Raw genomic sequence first — 19,355 nt, 5'->3', positions numbered from 1 at the left:
GACCCCCGCTTGTGAAGCATCTTCGGGTTATTCTGCCCCCAGGGACGTTAGCGGCCTGCCAGCCCCCAGCCCAACGCAGCCCAGCGGTTGCCCTGCCCAGCCCCGGCACTGCCCAGCCCTGGCTCCCGCCTGTCTCTGGCCTTCGCTCACCCCACGCCCTGGGGCTCGAGCTACATCCGCACCGAGCTCTCGGGGCAGGGCCCGGCCGCGGGGGGTCCCGATCCCTGCAGAGACCGGGACACGCAGCACTGGGGCGTGTGAACAGGGGCGGGAGCACTCCCGCGAAGCGGCTGTGCCCGAGCTCCGGCTGCTCCCGGGGGGCCTCCCTGGCCCAGGAGCGGGTCTGCGGGGGCAGATCCCTCCCTGCGCAGGGCGCGGAGCCGCGGACCCCATTTCCTGGCCGCCCTGTGTGCTGGGGACGGAGCCGCCTGGGAGCGCAGGGACCGGGGCGCCTCCGGGAAGAACAGGGCGGCGTGGCCCCGCTCGGAGCATGCCGGGACCTTTGGTCTGGTCCGGTCCGGGTGTGTCGTGGGAAGGAGCCAAAGAAGCCCCCCGAGTTCCCATGGAAATAGACGTTGGGGTTTCAGCGACCCCAGCTAAACGAGTCGCCGCCCCCGCCCCGACCCCAGGTTCTTTCCTTACCAGGGTTTTGTTTTTTAAAAATGAGTTTTGGTTAAAAACCGTCGATTTTCCCAAGCCTGCCTGCGAGCAGCACGTGAGAATCATAGAATCATAGAATATCAGGGTTGGAAGGGACCCCAGAAGGTCATCTAGTCCAACCCCCTGCTCGAAGCAGGACCAAGTCCCAGTTAAATCATCCCAGCCAGGGCTTTGTCAAGCCTGACCTTAAAAACCTCTAAGGAAGGAGATTCTACCACCTCCCTAGGTAACGCATTCCAGTGTTTCACCACCCTCTTAGTGAAAAAGTTTTTCCTAATATCCAATCTAAACCTCCCCCATTGCAACTTGAGACCATTACTCCTCGTTCTGTCATCTGCTACCATTGAGAACAGTCTAGAGCCATCCTCTTTGGAACCCCCTTTCAGGTAGTTGAAAGCAGCTATCAAATCCCCCCTCATTCTTCTCTTCTGCAGACTAAACAATCCCAGCTCCCTCAGCCTCTCCTCATAAGTCATGTGCTCTAGACCCCTAATCATTTTTGTTGCCCTTCGCTGGACTCTCTCCAATTTATCCACATCCTTCTTGTAGTGTGGGGCCCAAAACTGGACACAGTACTCCAGATGAGGCCTCACCAGTGTCGAATAGAGGGGAACGATCACGTCCCTCGATCTGCTCGCTATGCCCCTATTTATACATCCCAAAATGCCATTGGCCTTCTTGGCAACAAGGGCACACTGCTGACTCATATCCAGCTTCTCGTCCACTGTCACCCCAGGTCCTTTTCCGCAGAACTGCTGCCGAGCCATTCGGTCCCTAGTCTGTAGCGGTGCATTGGATTCTTCCATCCTAAGTGTAGGACCCTGCACTTATCCTTGTTCAACCGCATCAGGTTTCTTTTGGCCCAATCCTCCAATTTGTCTAGGTCCCTCTGTATCCTATCCCTGCTCTCCAGCGTATCTACCACTCCTCCCAGTTTAGTATCATCCGCAAATTTGCTGAGAGTGCAATCCACACCATCCTCCAGATCATTTATGAAGATATTGAACAAAACCGGCCCCAGGACCGACCCCTGGGGCACTCCACTTGACACCAGCTGCCAACTAGACATGGAGCCATTGATCACTACCCGTTGAGCCCGACAATCTAGCCAGCTTTCTACCCACCTTATAGTGCATTCATCCAGCCCATACTTCCTTAACTTGCTGACAAAAATGCTGTGGGAGACCGTGTCAAAAGCTTTGCTAAAGTCAAGAAACAATACATCCACTGCTTTCCCTTCATCCACAGAACCAGTAATCTCATCATAAAAGGCGATTAGATTAGTCAGGCATGACCTTCCCTTGGTGAATCCATGCTGACTGTTCCTGATCACTTTCCTCTCATGTAAGTGCTTCAGGATTGATTCTTTGAGGACCTGCTCCATGATTTTTCCAGGGACTGAGGTGAGGCTGACTGGCCTGTAGTTCCCAGGATCCTCCTTCTTCCCTTTTTTAAAGATGGGCACTACATTAGCCTTTTTCCAGTCATCCGGGACTTCCCCCGTTCGCCACGAGTTTTCAAAGATAATGGCCAAGGGCTCCGCAATCACAGCCGCCAATTCCTTCAGCACTCTCGGATGCAACTCGTCCGGCCCCATGGACTTGTGCACGTCCAGCTTTTCTAAATAGTCCCTAACCACCTCTATCTCCACAGAGGGCTGGCCATCTCTTCCCCATTCTGTGATGCCCAGCGCAGCAGTCTGGGAGCTGACCTTGCTTGTGAAGACAGAGGCAAAAAAAGCATTGAGTATGTTAGCTTTTTCCACATCCTCTGTCACTAGGTTGCCTCCCTCATTCAGTAAGGGGCCCACACTTTCCTTGGCTTTCTTCTTGTTGCCAACATACCTGAAGAAACCCTTCTTGTTACTCTTGACATCTCTTGCTAGCTGCAGCTCCAGGTGCGATTTGGCCCTCCTGATATCTTTCCTACATGCCCGAGCAATATTTTTATACTCTTCCCTGGTCATATGTCCAACCTTCCACTTCTTGTAAGCTTCTTTTTTATGTTTAAGATCCGCTAGGATTTCACCATTAAGCCAAGCTGGTCGCCTGCCATATTTACTATTCTTTCGACTCATCGGGATGGTTTGTCCCTGTAACCTCAACAGGGATTCCTTGAAATACAGCCAGCTCTCCTGGACTCCCTTCCCCTTCATGTTAGTCCCCCAGGGGATCCTGGCCATCTGTTCCCTGAGGGAGTCGAAGTCTGCTTTCCTGAAGTCCAGGGTCCGTATCCTGCTGCTTACCTTTCTTCCCTGTGTCAGGATCCTGAACTCAACCAACCCGGACCACGGGGCTGGCCACATTCGGGTGCCAGGTTTTCATTTAAAACAAGCATCAGAAACTTCCCCCCTCGTGAAATGGGGCTGGAAAGGGGTCCTGCGGGGGGAACTCCCACTGGGTTTTCATTGGAAACAGGAGTGTAGCACACAAAGCCGGCAGCCCCCCTGTGCCAGGCCCGCCCGCCGCCAGCTTGGGCTCCCCTGGGCTGCCAGAGTGAAACAGGCTCCAGGGCCAGGATCCGGCCAAGATTTGGCTTCCAAGCCCCAGGGGTTTCTACCCCCTGGACTTCATTCCCACTGGGCCTTGAGCCTGGCACTCACTGACTCCTGTGCCAAATGGGCGCCAAATGCTACTTCCCCTCTTGCCTCAAAATCTTGTGGCGGCAAGTTCCACTGGTTAATAACACTGCCTTTAGTCGGGTTTAAACAGGGTGCCTCTGATTTCCACGGGGTGTCTGTCTCCCTTCGGGTTTTCTGTCACATCCATCAACTGTGAAATGAACGGCCATTCAGTCCCATCAGAGTGATTTCCCTGCCCTCCTCCCCTGCCAGCATCACATCACCTGCTAATTTGGGGTCACCGTGGTGGCTGTCGGTAACTTCTTGATCTGCCCAAATGCCTTGTTGAGTTCTGCCGTCCCGTTTTAGTGATACTGGATTGTTTGGCTTATTCCTGTAAGAAGTTCGGTAGAAACTTTCCTTGTTAACAAGCCAAAGCTAAAAAGGACCCAGTTCAGGGGTTCTTAACCAGGGGTCCGAGCACACTGGCCTTCCCTGCTGGATAGGAGGGGGGTCCTGCTGGGAAAAGAGGGTCATGCAGGACCCCCATCTAGTCCAGTGACCTGGTGCCTAGCACACTGCCAGTGTTAAAGCACAGGACTGTGCCAGGCACAAGAGTCCCGGGGTCAGAGCTTCCCCCATCCATCAACCACCCCGAGTCAGACGCTGGGGTCTGTGAAACACCCATTTCTCTGTTTCCTTCTGCAGTCCAACCCCTGCGGTGATCAGCCCTCGGAAAGGCCACAGCCGCCAGCTGTCCAGACTGCACCGCCTGGCTCCTAGCCTGAGAGACAGCAGCCGTCCCCGAGGCGTGTTCCTAGCGTAACCCACACACCTCCCAGGGGTGGCGGCTGACCCCTCTAGGGGCACCGAGACCACTTAGAGATTAATGGGTCTGCTACAGCCTTAGTTAAGGGCCAGTGGTTTTTAGCTCATTGGTTCATGCATTTAGCACCAGAGGTCCCAGCTTCGATCCTGCCTGATGGTGACCGGGGTGTCAGCGTTACACTAGGAAGGTGTTTTCGAGGCTCACCCAGGAGCCCCTTCCTGCTGCTAAACGCTGTTTCATAAACTGTGGGCCCTCTTTTTATTTATGCAACCATCAGCCATGTGTCCGAGGCTCCATGCTGATCCGTGTCCACCCAGGGGTGGGTTACTGCACCTCGGACACACTGCAACATAGGAACTGCCAGATGGGATGAGCATGAGGTACGTCTAGCCGGGTCCCATCTTTGACAGTGGCCAGAACTAGGTGCCTCACAGGAAGGTGTTGAAACCCCACAGCAGCAGGTGTGGGATAGTCTGCCTTGCACATGGATCTGATCCCGTCTCTAATAGCCAGAGCTTGGCTTGAGCCCAGAAGCTGGAGGTCTAGTGCCCCTGACAACGTTTTCACCATTATTTCATTCACTGCTCTGCCTATTCTTGCTATCCAGAGAAACGTCCAATCCCTTTTGGAATCATGCTCAATTCTTAGCCTCAACTAGGTCCTGTGTCAGTGAGTTCCGCAGGCGAGTTATGTCTTCAGTAAACAAGTATTTCTACTGATCAGTTTTGAATGTCTCAACTTTTAATTTCATGCAAAGTCCCGGCATCCTTGAGTGAGGAGATGAGAGAACGAGGGGACAGCAGCCCCCAACCTCCTTGTCTAGGCCAGTCGTTATTTTATAGACTTTGGTCACCTCCCCTCTCCTGCGTCTGCTCGCTGTGGTAACCATCTGAGTCGGTTCAATCTCTTTGCAGGGGAGTTTTCCCTTTGATCCCTCTCGCTGCCCTTGGCTGGCTACAAGGGGAGCCCCGGGCTGACACAGGATCCAGGGGTTGGCAGCACCACTGATCGGTGTGAAGGGAGTCAAATATTCCCCGTCCATCCCAGGCCTGTTGAATCCCGACATCACACGAGCGTTTCTGAACCCCGGCGGCGTGTGGAGCGGAGATCTCCGTCGAGCTGTCTGCGGGGACGCCCAGGCCCTGTCCAGGGCTGAGCCGGGTCATCTGGACCCCCGCAGGCAGACGGGGAGGTGCGCTTTCCCCATCTAGCGTGTCTTACTCTGCATTCAATGAGTAGGGGTTCCCTGTGCGCCCGTTCGCCCAGCTGGGTCTGGGGTCTCTGAGCCCCTCACGGCCCCTTCTGCACCAAACTAACCTCCACGCCTTTGTGTCACTGGCAAACGTTGCTGCTCCCATGCCACGCCCCCAAATCACTGGTTAATATACTAGCCATGAGCCCCGGAACAGAGCCCACAGGCCCTGCTGGTACCCTTCTGTCGGGAGGAAAGCTGGCCACTCCTTCCGACACTGAAGACAAGGACACGCCAGCCTGTCCTGAGAACACAGGGCCTGGCCCTCCCCTGCCCTTTGCTCTGTGACCTCCCTCACCCTGGGCACCAGATCAGAAAGCGCCAGACCCCTCCCAGCACTCCTGTAGGTGGCTGCACAAGGAGCAAGACAAGGAAGCACCAGCCCCCGGGTACCGAATGTACCATGGCCGACAGGGAGCCTGGGTAACTGTCTCCTGGAGCAGCGATCTGCACGCACAGGCCCTGGCCTGGGCTCTGTGGGGCACCAACGCATAGGCCTGGTCACAGCCCCCATTAGCCGGCTGCAGGCCGTGCAGCCCGACAGCCTGAGCACAGGAGAGTTGGTGCCTCCATTCCTCGCCTGCAAGCCCCTGAGTTTGGGCACCGTGTTCCTGCTGCGGGAGCTGATGGCATCGCCAGCCACGGGGCAGGGGCAAGCCGGCAGCTCCCAACATGGTTTGAGCAGTGGTAGCGGGGGGGAGAACAGGACCATCCCTGGGATGGGGGCAAGGAGGAGGGGGAACCGGGTAACACCCTGTAGTGTCTGCCCCTGGGGGCACCTCCTTGCTGCTGACTGTTGCCATAAGCCCTGCCCTTCCCAGCCAGCCCCCTACCCATCTCTCCCCTCCCCCCCGCCCCAGATCTCACCGCCTGCTCACACTAGGAGAGCGCACAGTAGTGGGACTGGTGCTGGCTGGCTCCAGGGGGCCCCTGCGGGAAGCCCAGCACCCCGGGAACTGGTTCTGGAAATGGGCAGGGTGATGCAGTCCCTGTCTCCAGCTGGCCCCGCAGGGCTGGCAAGCTGTGCCCTGCCAGAAAGCACAGGCACGAGGACCATTGCCCGGGGGCAGAGCAGAGAGCAAGGCCCCTGTCCTTCAATGGGGCTCTGACCCCGTTGATATCCCATACGCCCTGCCAGCCGCGCTGCTCTGTGCCGATCAGCAGTTACGTGGCTCAGACACACCCTCATGGCACGCTCCCAAGCCGGCTTGGCACAGGGGGTTCAGTCCTTTCTGCGGTTTGCAGTGACATGGACCTGACCCCTTGGGAACACTCGCTGCACCCCCAGCCAAGCCACTTCTCGGCCGCACGCCGCTCGCCTCGTTTGATCTCCAGAGCCATCTTGCTTTCCCTGTATCCTTCACGCATCATCCCAGGACAGTGCCTGGAACCCGGCCCCGGGCAAGCGCTGACAGGAGCTGCCCACTGGGGATCCCTTCCAACCCCCTCAGTCCAGGCTCAGCTTGTGCCCCCCAGCAGGGGGGCTCAGAGCCCTTCCCCCTCTCTGCCCTTCAACCCACCTTGATGTAACTTGGCCGGCGAGAGCCCTCTGGTGGCATCAGCACGTATCATGGGTGTATTTTTCTGGGAAGGGAGTGGGGAACAGGAGCCAGGACTCCTGGGTTCTATTATGGCTCTGGGAGGGGAATGGGGTCTAATGGTTAGAGTGGGGGGGGGGGCGACTGGGAGCCAGGACTCCTGGGTTCTATTCCTCTATTTGCAGCGTCATCAGTCACTCCGCGTGGCCTGCTTGGCATTCGTTTCCTCCCCCCCTGCGAAGGCGGGAGGCGCTGTGCAGCCGGTGTACGGGGTGGAGGGCTCCCGTTCACACACAGCTCGCTCCCTGCAAGTGCCAGCGATCCAGTGGGACCAGCAAAGACAGACACTCATGAGAGACTTTTATTTCCAAGCAGCTGGCTGCCCTAGTCAGAGCAGGGCCTGGGAAGACCCTCGCCCTAGTACATGGCTACAGTTGGTCCAGGAGAGGGACCAGTGGGATGCCCCAGCTCCAGAGCCAGGACAGGGAAGCAGGGCGGTGTGGGAGGGATGCAGGCTGTGCAGAGCGGTTACCCGGCAGAGCGAAGCTGGAGCCTGGCCGGGAGCTCAGATATCCTGGACAACCTGGGCTTTCTCCTTGTCCGGCGGGAGGATGGAGTCAGAGGACAGTAGCGGCTCCTTGCTCCCCGTCGCCTCGGCCCAGTCCTGAAAGCAGGGCAGAGGTTTAAGGCTCCAGCGGGCTCAGGGCTCCAGCACCGAATAGCGCAGCCAGCTGAGGGCGACGGCGCCCGTAGCTCCGCACTGCCACAGCGCACACCGCCTGGGCAAGCTGCTGCCCCCCTGGGCAGAGAGGAGAGTCCTGCCGCGGCCTGGACCCCTCTGCTGAGGAGAAGCCAGAGAGCAGATGGGTCCTGACCCCTCCTCGCTCTGCCCCCGCAAGATTCCCGGGGCACTGAGGGTCTCTGAGCTCGGGGGCTCAGAGTGCGCGCCCCAGGGGCTGGGCTGACATGCAGGGACGGCGGGAGCAGCAGGAAGGGGTCCCCAGGCCCGCCTGCCCCTTCCGTTATCACAAGTAGCCTTGTGATGCTAATGGGATGGGGGCTACCCTACCACCCCAGGCGAGGTAGGCTCTGCCAGCCAATCAGACGGCTCCTTCCGCTCCACCCATTTTGTACTGAGCACGGCAGGTCAGGTTACACGGCAGCTTTCAGGAGCTGGCACTGATGGGGCAACAGGCCCACTGCTCCCCGACTTGTGCCCCATGCTGTGGGGACCCCCAAGGGGGGGTCCCCTGGATCTCCACAGAAGCCCAGGGAGGGGCCATCTCAGCTATCCAGGAGCCCTGCTGGGACGTCTCCTCCCCTGCCACCCCCATACAGCACTAGGGTGCATCTCCCCATATCACTGACCCACCAACCCTCATGCCAGTCCTGGGGAGGCAGAAGGAAGCCCCTGGCCCAGGGCCCCCCGCTGCTGGGAGTTCAGCCAGGGCTGCCCTGGGGCCCAGCCAGCCTGCCCTAGAGATGATCCCGCTCCCCCGTTACCTGCTTCCTGCAGCACAGGGCCCAGCAGCCGTAGAGGAAGGAGTAGAGGGTGATGCAGAGGCCGGTGGCCATGGTCAGCAGCAGGAGCAGCCGCACGCCCCGGAACAGGTTCTGGGAACAGCGGAGGGGACAGGCAGCACCACGGTCACGGGGCCCCACCCTGCCCGGGGCCGGGAGCCAGCCAGCTCCCAGGGCTCCGTGCTCGGACAGCGGCTGGATCGGCCGGAGCAGCACGCACAGCTCTGTCTGGGGCCTGGTCCCTCATTTCAGACCCATGGGCCTCATTCTAATGATCATGCTCCTTGCTGGGGGGCAAGCCCCTCGGAGGCCATCCTGGGGGCTGCCCCCAGGGGGCAGTACGGAGCCTGTGCGTCAGATCCTTCCAGCCAAGGCTCGCCCAAGGGACACCGCGATCAGGAGGAGGGACCCAGCCCCAAGGTCACATGGCAGCTGGTGGCAGAGTCAGGATAGAACCCAGGAGTCCTGGGGCTCGGATCACTACAGCACAGCTGCCTCCCACTCCTGCAGGAGGAGACGCACGTCGGGTGAACTCTGCCTCTCAGCGACCCAGACATCCAGCCGGACTGAGCCTCCTCTGCACAGGATCTCTGGGGCAGGAAATAGCACCCCTGGAAGTGACCGTTGGCCAACCGGCAGGTCACAGCCCCTGCAGAGGCTCCAGTCCCCTGGACCCGTGCAGAGCTGCGGAGGGACGGGTCTCCCACCGGGCGGGGCACCGTGTGTGCACCTCTGGCGGCCGGGGCGAGGGACCGCCCAGCTCCACGCTGGCGCCTGCAGAGAGGGGGCCCGTTGCTGCAGCGTGGGGGGCCGGGGACACTGGTGACCGCGCCAGGGGGGCTGCTCACCTCAAGCCTCCTGAACTCGAACCTGCAGTGCTGCGGTCTCCAGAAATCTTCGGAGGCCGTGGGCGACGGTGAGGCCGGGCCACACAGGTAAGAGCCTTCGGTGAAGGTGAAAGACCACGTCATATCCCGCGCCCCGATGATCACAGCCACGGTCGCTGAGACAACGCTGGCCAGGGTGAGCAGCAAGGCTAGCCAGACCTGCGGGGAGGGGACCCACTGGGTGAGGCACAGACGCACCGGCTTCCCGGCCCTGCCCGCGCAGGACCATGGTCCAGCCCCAGGCTCGGCAGGGGCACACGGCCTGTGGCTGCAGGGCAGGAGGGGACACTGCAGGGCAGGGGGCTGCCCAGCCCCACCCACCGGCAGGTGGGGCGCTACTGAGGGAGCATGGCACATGGGGGGGGGCCCATCGGAGCCTCCGGGGGGTAGGTGTACAGAAATGCAAGAAGAGGTTGGGGGCATCAGTGCAGTAAGACTGGTCCCCCGCCACACAGTAGAAGGGATTTCGTAGATTCCCGGCACCAGGACCGTTCTGCTCACCCCGCTTGGCCTCTCACAGGGCCCTGTCCCCAGGTCTCCTGCATCGGGCCCAGCCCTGCCAGCTGAGCGAGAGTGGGGCTGTTAGAGACACGCATGGCCTGGATTCACTGGCTCCTTATTTCTCAGCCGGGACGGGTCCGGTTCAGCTCCAGCCAGCGGCTCTTGTCTGGCCCCTGCCTGTCGGAGCCAAGGGCCATCTGTCACAGAGCCCCCTCCCCTGCATGGACTGGGCTCCGGGCACCTGCAGACAGCGCTCACGGCACCGCCGACCCGTCCCCTGCACAGACCGGGCTCCGGGCACCTGCAGACGGCGCTCACGGCACCGCCGACCCCTCCCCTGGAGACACTAACCCAGCGAGCTCTGGCAGCCCCTCACGGGAGGCAGATTTCCCAGCCCTCGGCTCGTCCCTGTGGCTCCTTTCTGACCCTTTCCCATTTGTCACCATCCTTCCGGAAGTGGCACCACCAGTCCGGAATGCTCCCCCCCATCCGGGCGTCGGGGTGCAGACAGCGCGGCTGCCCCCATGGGGAAAAGGGGGCAGGCTGGGAGTAGCCGGTCATTGGGACCCACACCCAGGGCACTTCCCTTCAGTACAAAGGGCAGAGCCCCCTGGAGCCAGCAGCCGGTGCCCAGCGCCCCAGGCACGCACTCACCCAGCAGCCGGTGCCACGCTTCTCGCTCACAATGCAAAAGACTCCGGAGATGATGAGCTGTGGAAGGGAAACCAGGGTGAGCGCCGTGTGGGCTGGGGCATTGCCAGGAGCGAGACCTCACCCCCAGCACCCACCCCAAGGTCCCCAGCAAAGGTGCAGGGGGTCGCTGTGCAGACAGTAGCCCTGGGGCTTCCTCTGGGACTGCCTGGGCCAGGGCTGAAGGTGCGTGCCGGCCGACTGTCCCTGGGGCCCACGGGAGCACAGTGTGGTGGGGATTAGGACAGACAGCAGACTGGCCCATGCCAGAGGGGACTGGAAAACAGGTCACTCGCTGACGAGCCATGTCCCTCTAACGAGCCCCAACAGCCACCGGAGCCTGAGAATTGCAGCCGCTTTGGGCATTACAGAGAGACCCCCCACCCCCTGAATCCCAGCCCGAGAGCTCACGCCCGGGGAGAGAGGTCCAGCTTTGGGCCGAGGAGCAGCTGCAGAAATCCTGCCCCACGGGCTCTTCGTTTGCCAGGGAGCGTTGCCAGGAACAGGCCCGAGTGGTGTCTGGAGCGGGGGAGCCAGTGACTGAGCCAAGCTGCTGCTCCGACTCACCAGAGCGCCTGTCCAGAACGGGGATCCCGACGAGATCTCCTCCGTGCGCGGCGCAAAGCAGAGCATCACGCCAATGGCCCCGCACACGATCCCGAGCAGCACCTGGCAGGCCTGCAAGATCAGCCCACAGGACTCAGCAGATGGACACAGCAGCCTGCCTTGCCCATCCCCCCCGCCCACCCACAGCTGGACACAGTTCTCACGGAGGCAGGACTGAGTAAGCCCAGCCCAGCCCTGACAGGGGTTTGTCCAGCCTGTTCTTGAACACCCCCAGTGACGGGGATCCCACCTCCTCCCGTGGGTGCCTGGTCCAGAGCCGAGCTCCCCTGAGAGCGAGAACAATTCGCCAGCGTGGAGCCCAACTCCCCCTTGCTGCAGATGGACCCATTGCTCCTAGTCCGACCTTCAGTGGCCATGGAGAACAACGGATCCCTGTCCTCTTTCTAACCCCAACCCCCAACCGCCCTGCACATATTTAAAGGCTCTTGTCTTTATCTTCTTTTCTCAAGACTAAACAGACCCAGTTTTCTAGACCTCTGATCGCTTTTATTGCTCTTCTCTGGACTCTCTCCAATTTGGCCACATCTTTCCTGAAGTGCAGCGTCCAGAACTGGATCCCGGACTCCAGCTGAGGCCTCACCAGTGCTGAATACAGCGGGACAGTGACTTCCCGTGTCTTACATACGACACTCCCGTTAATACACCCTAGAAGGAGGTTAGCCGTTTCCACCCCGGAATCATGTTCTCGAGGATATTCACTTTGTGATCCTCTCTAGCCGCCAGCTCCCCCCAGCCAGGTGTTCCCCATTTTGTGCCTGGGAAGTTGTTTTTTCCCCTCCCACGTGAAGTTCTTCGCACTTGCCCTTATTGAATTTCATCCGTTTGAATTCAGAGCAGTTCTCCAATTTGTCAAGGTCGTCTGGAAGTCTCATCCTGTCCTCCAAAGTGCCTGCAGCCCCTGCCAGCTTGGGGTCATCCATGGTAAGTAAATACTCTCCATGTCACTAATGAGAATATTGACTCCTACCCGCCCCAGGACTGACCCCAGCGGGACCCCACTGCACGTGCCCTCCCAGTTTCACAGAGAGCCACCGACAGCTACACTCTCGGTCTTTCAACCCCCTGACGGTAATTTCATCTCAACATCTCCCTAGTTCGCTTATGAGGGCATCATGTGAGACAGCGTCAAAGTCTTGCCAAATCAAGATCTATCACGTCTACGGCTTCCCCCACCCAGGAACCCTGTCCCAGAAGGAAATTCGGCTGATTTGGGATAATTTATCCATGACAAACCCAGGCTGGCTGTTCCTTAGACCCTATTTTCCTCGAGGTCTTACAAACAGATTGGAAGCCGCACTCCCGCTCTAGACATGCTCCTGCTCACTGGGCTCTCCCCACTACACATCTGCGTGTCCCTGCGGTGCCCTGATCTCAGCCCCGTCCTGCCACGCTGGCACTTACCCCAAGCACTTTCTGCTCCCCGCGGTAGCAGCCCTTGGCAAGGCCCTGGCTGGTGGGTGCCCAAGGCTTGGCCCTTCTCTGGAGCATGGACCTGACCAGGAAGGCCAGCCACGACTCCTGGTTGACAGTGATGTTGATGACTGTCTTGTCCGAGCCCTCAGTGGAAACCTCCATGTCATTCACCTTCACCACGCTGGTCGGCATCCTGACCCCGCTCTGAAACAGGGAGGGGAGTGAGAGCAGCGCCCAACCCGCATGCCCGACCTGCGCAGCCCCCGCGCCAACACGCCCCCTAGAACAGGAGGTTCCCCTAGCACAGCCCCAGACCACGCTGCCCCACTGAGCACAGCGATGCCAACACTTCCCGGCCGCCTGGGAAGGGGCCATTTCTAAGACCCCTTTTCAAAGAGGCCTGGGAATGGTCCAACGGTTGCTGGATGTCATAGGGCTTACCAGACAGGACCAGCTCTGGGCCCATCTCCAGCAGTGGCAGGGAAGGGGCTGCAACCCCTGCAGTGGGCAGTGACGGGATAACCTGAGATGGGATCACCTCACAGGTTCAGCTCCTTCCTTTCCCCCATTGTTAGGGGTCAATTTATGCCCTGAAGCAGGCGGGTTCATAGCCCTTCCCGCACTAATCCTCACCACACTAACTCTGGATGTTCTCATTATCCATAAATACGGCCAGTCTATTCTGAATCATGCTAAATTTGGCCTCAGTTAGATCCTGTGGCATTGAGTTCCACAGGCTAGCTTGTGTGGTGTGAAAAACTATTTCCTTTCATCCTCCCCCTCCCAGCACTATCTTATTTTCTTTCCATTGTGCCAGCAAATTTCTAATCACACTTAAAAATGACCAAGATATTATTAGTGATTTGGTATGTATCCTGCGGACACTCGATGTGCCAGGACCCCAATGTGTAAGGTGCTGTACAAACACAGAACAAAGAACGTCCCCGCTGACAACCGAAGTATAAGACAAGAAATGGACGGGGAGCACAAGGAAACAGGGACCAGACGGGATTCACTCAGGAGTTCGGAAGGAACTCAAATGTGAAGTTGCAGAACTACTAACTCTAGTAGGAGAGGTCTCAGAGTAACAGCCGTGTTCGTCTGTATTCGCAAAAAGAACAGGAGGCCTTGTGGCACCTTAGAGACTAACACATTTATTTGAGCATAAGCTTTCATGAGCTACAGCTCACTTCATCCACTGTGTGCATCCGATGAAGTGAGCTGTAGCTCACGAAAGCTTATGCTCAAATAAATTGGTTCGTCTCTAAGGTGCCACAAGGCCTCCTTAACTCTAGTCTGTAACTGTGACATAGCCAGGGCAAGATCCAGACCCATGAGTAGTTGTGTCCCCTGCCCTCTAGCCTGGGGTGCCTTTTTCACTGCTGTAGCCACCTGCCTCGTCTGCTCACCCACAGCCTCCAGAAGGTAAGTTACTCCCAGCGAGGTCTGGGTGAGTTGCAGCCAGCCCGACTCACGCTGGCTTTTCTATTGCAGGGTGACCCCACCACACTCCCAGTCCCAGATTTCCCCCCAGAAATGCAGGTCTCGTAGAGGCCAGCCATCTCCGGGACAATAACGCTGACACAAAGTGTGTCATTTAATTCATAAAAATGAGAAGCACATTCTTACTGTCCCACATGGAGCTTCCCAAACACTGCACTTCAAAGATAGGATCAGATAAAACAATAAACAAGTTTATTAACGACCAAGAGAGAGATTTTACGTGAGTACGAGTAAGGAGGCATAAAAGGAAGAACCAGTTACACGGAAAAGAAAAGTGAAATGCAGCTCCTGCCTAACTTCGCCAACCAGGGTACTTTGAAGCCAAGCTGCTCTCACCACGTTTCCGCAGTTCTGCGGGTGAACTTCTTTCAGTCAGGATCCCTCCCCCACTCCAACGCTGCTTCCTTCGTTCTCCAAGTGTCATGAATACCCACGGGCAGAGAGAAAGGGAAGAAAGCTCTGGTGTGTCTGCCCCCCTGGCTTATAGTTCCACCCCCCTTTGAGTAACGTTTCCAGCGGAGATTCAGGAGACAGTCTACGTGGAGTCTATAGTCCAAGTACACTATATCACTGCATCACCAAAGGCCACATGCTTGTTGACCCCTTCAAAGAATTCTAGTAGATTGCTGAGGCATGATTTCCCTTGACAAAAGCCGTGTTAACTCTGCCCCAACAAATCTTGTTCGTCTCTGCTTCTGACAATTCTGTTCTTTACGAGAGTTTCAACCAGCCTGCCCGGTACTGAAGTCAGGCTGACCGACCTGTAATTGCCAGGGTCGCCTCTGGAGCCCTTTTTAAAGATCAGTTTCACATGAGCTCTCCTCCCGTCATCTTGCACTGAGGCTGAATTCAATGATAGGTTACAAACCACGGTTTATCCTCCTGCTGATAATAGCCGATAAGGACTCCTCCTTGTTTTTGCTGATACAGACTAACACGGCTACCCCTCTGAAACCACAGTTTGTAGTTCTGGAATTTCACATTTGAGTTCCTTCAGAACTCTTGGGTGAATCCCATCTGGTCCTGGTGACTTATTGCTGTTTAGTTTATCCATTTGTTCCAAAACCTGCTCTGATGACACCTTAATCTGGGACAGTTCCTCAGATTTGTCACCTGAAAAGAATGGCTTAAGTGTAGGAACCTTCCTCACATCCTCTGCAGTGAAGACTGACTCAAAGAATTCATTTAGTTTCTCCCCAACGGCCCTGTCTTCCCTGAGTGCTGCTTTAGCACTTGGATCGTCCACTGGGCCCCGGATTGTTTAGCAAGCTTCCTGCTTCTCATGTACTTACAAAAATTGTCGTTAGTTTTTGAGTCTTTTGCTCGTTGCTCTTCAAATTCCTTTTTGGCCGGCCTAATTATACTTTGACATTTGAATGGGCCATCAATGGCTATAGCCAAGATAGTCAAGGATGCAACCCCAATGCTTTGGGTGTCCCCAAACCTCTGAGTGCCGGATGCTGGGAGTGAATGACAGGGGATGGATCACTCACTAATTGCCCTGTTCTGTTCACTCCCTCTGTAAGCACCTGGCACTCATCACAGGAGACTGGGCTAGGTGGACCTTTGGTCTGACCCAGTCTGGCCACTCATGTTCTTAACGAGCCAGTGCTGGGCGGTCTTTGCACATCAGCTGCCTACCCACAGTTACTTCACCCACTCAGCCATTTACACATGCAGAGAGCTTTACTCTCATTCTATTAGGGTGACCAGATGTCCCGATTTTATAGGGACAATCCCGATTTTGGGGTCTTTTTCTTATATAGGCTCCTATTACCCCCCCATCCCCTTTCCGGATCTTTCATATTTGCTGTCTGGTCACCCTACATTCTCTAGCAAGATTTTTCAGAAGAGCCATTCCACGCAGAATGCCAACAAGACAGCTCGGCCGTGCATTTTAACATGGAAATAGCCGAAAGCCGGTAGTGGGTCCTCATTGTTAACACGTTTCAACTAGCTGGGCCCGTGTCCCTCTCAAGAGGCAGCCGTACAGCTCCTGGCAACGTCATGTCTCCTGCATGCAAGGACCTTTTCCCCAGCCCCACAACCTGCAGGCTGCTCTTTAGAAATGGACATTGCACAATCCCAGCCGGATACTCCGGGTTTGCTTCCTGATCCACCCACACGCATCCAATTGCAGGGCTGGGTCCCTGGAGTCCAGTTCCACCGAGCCTGTCCCCGCCAGACGTACTGCTCAGCTCGCACGGCCCGGCCTTCAGGCAAGCAGGGCTCGGGCGCTGGGCAGGAGCCGAAAGCGGAACAGAGCTCTGCGGTGGGAAAGCCCCAGAGGCCTCCTGGAGCTTCCCGTCCAGTCCCGCTCCTCCCTCTGGCAATCCCCCGGCCCCGAGGCCAGCGCCTAGCGCCGAGCCCTGCCCCCCCCAGCCCCCCCCCCCCAGGGCAGCGCCTAGCGCCGAGCCCTGCCCCTCCCAGCCCCCCCCCCCGAGGGCAGCGCCTAGCGCCGAGCCCTGCCCCTCCCAGCCCCCCCCCCGAGGGCAGCGCCTAGCGCCGAGCCCTGCCCCTCCCAGCCCCCCCCCCCCCGAGGGCAGCGCCTAGCGCCGAGCCCTGCCCCTCCCAGCCCCCCCCCCCCGAGGGCAGCGCCTAGCGCCGAGCCCTGCCCCTCCCAGCCCCCCCCCCCCCCCCCAGGGCAGCGCCTAGCGCCGAGCCCTGCCCCTCCCAGCCCCCCCCCCCCCCGAGGGCAGCGCCTAGCGCCGAGCCCTGCCCCTCCCAGCCCCCCCCCCCCCCGAGGGCAGCGCCTAGCGCCGAGCCCTGCCCCTCCCAGCCCCCCCCCCGAGGCTAGCGCCTAGCGCCGAGCCCTGCCCCTCCCAGCCCCCCCCCCGAGGCTAGCGCCTAGCGCCGAGCCCTGCCCCTCCCAGCCGCCCCCCCCCGAGGCCAGCGCCGAGCCCTGCCCCCCCCGCCCCCCCCCGAGGCCAGCGCCGAGCCCTGCCCCCCCCCGCCCCCCCCCGAGGCCAGCGCCGAGCCCTGCCCCCCCCCGAGGCCAGCGCCGAGCCCTGCCCCCCCCCGCCCCCCCCCCAGGCCAGCGCCGAGCCCTGCCCCCCCCGCCGAGGCCAGCGCCGAGCCCTGCCCCCCCCGCCCCCCCCCCCGAGGCCAGCGCCGAGCCCTGCCCCCCCGAGGCCAGCGCCGAGCCCTGCCCCCCCCGCCCCCCCCCGAGGCCAGCGCCGAGCCCTGCCCCCCCCCGAGGCCAGCGCCTAGCGCCGAGCCCTGCCAGCGCCCCGGGGGGGGTCAGCAGGGCGCAGCCCGGCCCCAGCAGCTCTGCCCGGGGCCGTTCCAGCCGGGGTCACGATCCACCCCCCGACGGGCGGCTCCCCGCGCCCAGCAGCAGCCGGAGCCGGGCAGGTCCCTGCCCCCCGGAGCCGCCAGGCTGAGACAGGGGCGCAGACAGACGGGGGGGGGGGGGGCCCAGCTCGCGGCGGGAGAGGAGGGTGTGGAGGGGCCCGGAGCAGCACCGGGGCTTTGGGGGGCGCTGCCCCCGCGGGTCAGAGGTGGGGAGGGAGCGGCTGGAGGTCGCAGCCCCCCCCCCGCAGCAGATTCCCCCAAAGCGGAGTCCAAGCCAGCGGCTGAAAAGCCAAGCCCGGCCCCGGGCCGCCCCGCACTCCCCGCTGACAGCCCCGCACTCACCGCCGACAGCCCCGGACAGCCCCGCACTCCCCGCCGGCCGCCCCGCGACAGCCCCGCACTCCCCGCCGGCCGCCCCGCCGACAGCCCCGCACTCACCGCCGGCCGCCCCGCGACAGCCCCGCACTCCCCGCTGACAGCCCCGCGACAGCCCCGCACTCCCCGCCGTCCGCCCCGGACAGCCCCGCACTCACCGCTGACAGCCCCGCACTCCCCGCCGGCCGCCCCGCGACAGCCCCGCACTCCCCGCCGACAGCCCCGCGACAGCCCCGCACTCCCCGCCGGCCGCCCCGCCGACAGCCCCGCACTCACCGCTGACAGCCCCGCGACAGCCCCGCACTCCCCGCCGTCCGCCCCGGACAGCCCCGCACTCCCCGCTGACAGCCCCGCGACAGCCCCGCACTCACCGCTGACAGCCCCGCGACAGCCCCGCCCTCACCGCTGACAGCCCCGCGACAGCCCCGCACTCACCGCTGACAGCCCCGCGACAGCCCCGCACTCACCGCTGACAGCCCCACGACAGCCCCGCACTCCGCGCCGGCCGCCCCGCGACAGCCCCGCACTCCCCGCCGGCCGCCCCGGTCAGCTGGGTGCGCAGCGCCGCGCTCCGCCCTGCCTCGGAACGCGCGGCACGGAGCATGCGCCGTGCGTCCGCTGACGCCCCTGCCCGTCTCCCCAGTCGGGTCTGCGGGCGGCGCTTGGCGCCGGGGGCGAATCGGAGCCGGGGGGCGGGGTCTGAGCGGGGGCGGACATGGACCGGGGGTGGGGTCCAGCAGCTGGAGGCAGGGTTAGGGGCGGGGCTAAAGGGAAAATCGGGGCGGGGTTAAGACCAGGGGCGTGGTTTAACGCACCCCTGAGCCAGCAAATGAGGGCACTTTAACTTGCCAGCGCAGATAATCCCTGAGATTTAATTCAGGGAGACATTTTAGGTATCTCCCCTCAGAATCAAAGAACCCCTTACCCCCCGAATGCATGGGGTCTCGGAGCAGTTTCCCAAGTTCTCTTATTTGCTGCTGGGATTCCCTGAATTCCCTGAATTTTTAATTCTAATTTTTTGAGCAGATGTTTATTCTGTTGGATCCGACTTCCACGCTGACGGAATTTCTGGCCCAGTGTCAAAACTTTGTTCTGAGTCAGTCCACCAAGGGGGGTTGCGTTTTTGCAACTGTTATTTTGCCTCTCAGTCTAGGCCTTAGTGGTTTTCCGCATGCCGTTGGGTACAACTTGATTCTCAAATATTCAATGAAGGCCGTATACTATCTCCTATAACGTCTTTCTCCCCGGAAAAAAATCTATTGTAATTTTTGCAGACAGTTAGAACTGCCATCGTGGGTCAGACCAGTCGTCCGCCTCATCTAGTGTCCTGTCTGGTGACAGTGGCCAATGCCAGGTGCTTCTAAGGGAATGATCAGGCCAGGCGATGACTCAGTGAACCATCCCATTGTCCCCTCCCAGCATCTGGCAGTCAAAGGACGGGTTAGGGACATGCAGAGCTTGGGCCTCCATCCCTGATTATCTTGGCTAACAGCCAATGTACTTATCCTGAGGAACTGATCGAATTCTTTGTTCAACCCATTCATAGTTTTGCCTTTCAAAATATAATGAACACACATCTACAACCCCAGGATACCTTTACAACCCCAAGGATTCTAAAATCATGAGTTATACACCCTCGAGTCAAGACATTGTAATAAATAAATGATTTCTTTTTTTTATGTGCCTCTTTGTTCCTGAGCCTGTG

General features: G+C 59.7%; 1 protein-coding gene across 9 annotated transcripts; it reads right to left on the bottom strand.

The window, feature by feature from the left end:
* Positions 1-7,182: 7,182 nt before the first annotated feature.
* LOC102946513 (transmembrane protein 176B) lies at positions 7,183-18,289 on the bottom strand. Of its 9 annotated transcripts, XM_043541847.1 has the most exons (8): positions 18,196-18,289; positions 18,118-18,163; positions 12,467-12,682; positions 11,006-11,116; positions 10,403-10,459; positions 9,209-9,406; positions 8,343-8,453; positions 7,183-7,503 (listed from the first exon to the last, which is right to left on the bottom strand). In XM_043541847.1, exons 1-8 carry the CDS (start codon positions 18,252-18,254, stop codon positions 7,405-7,407), a joined length of 897 nt encoding a protein of 298 aa, XP_043397782.1. In that variant the 5' UTR covers positions 18,255-18,289; the 3' UTR covers positions 7,183-7,404. The 9 variants fall into 9 exon arrangements, with proteins under 9 accessions (XP_043397782.1, XP_043397786.1, XP_043397781.1 ...); XM_043541851.1 differs by having other exon boundaries at positions 18,157-18,284; XM_043541846.1 differs by having other exon boundaries at positions 12,467-12,683; positions 18,151-18,236.
* Between the last annotated feature and the right edge of the window lie 1,066 nt (positions 18,290-19,355).

Source organism: Chelonia mydas, chromosome 2 (genome assembly GCF_015237465.2).
Source record: "Chelonia mydas isolate rCheMyd1 chromosome 2, rCheMyd1.pri.v2, whole genome shotgun sequence".
In the NCBI taxonomy this organism is placed as follows: Eukaryota; Metazoa; Chordata; order Testudines; family Cheloniidae; genus Chelonia; species Chelonia mydas.
Note: the sequence above shows the minus strand (reverse complement) of the source record. Positions and strands in the feature narration are given on the sequence as shown.

Excerpts from the sequence above, each read along its gene's own strand:
- LOC102946513 (XM_043541847.1), bottom strand. The coding sequence starts at position 18,254 with ATGCTCCGTGCCGCGCGTTCCGAGGCAGGGCGGAGCGCGGCGCTGCGC. Across the intron at positions 18,164-18,195 it reads GCGCTGCGCACCCAGCTGAC|CGGGGCGGCCGGCGCGGAGT; the intron begins CGGGGCGGCCGG and ends GCGGGGCTGTCG. Across the intron at positions 9,407-10,402 it reads AGCGTGGCACCGGCTGCTGG|GTCTGGCTAGCCTTGCTGCT; the intron begins GTGAGTGCGTGC and ends CCCTCCCCGCAG.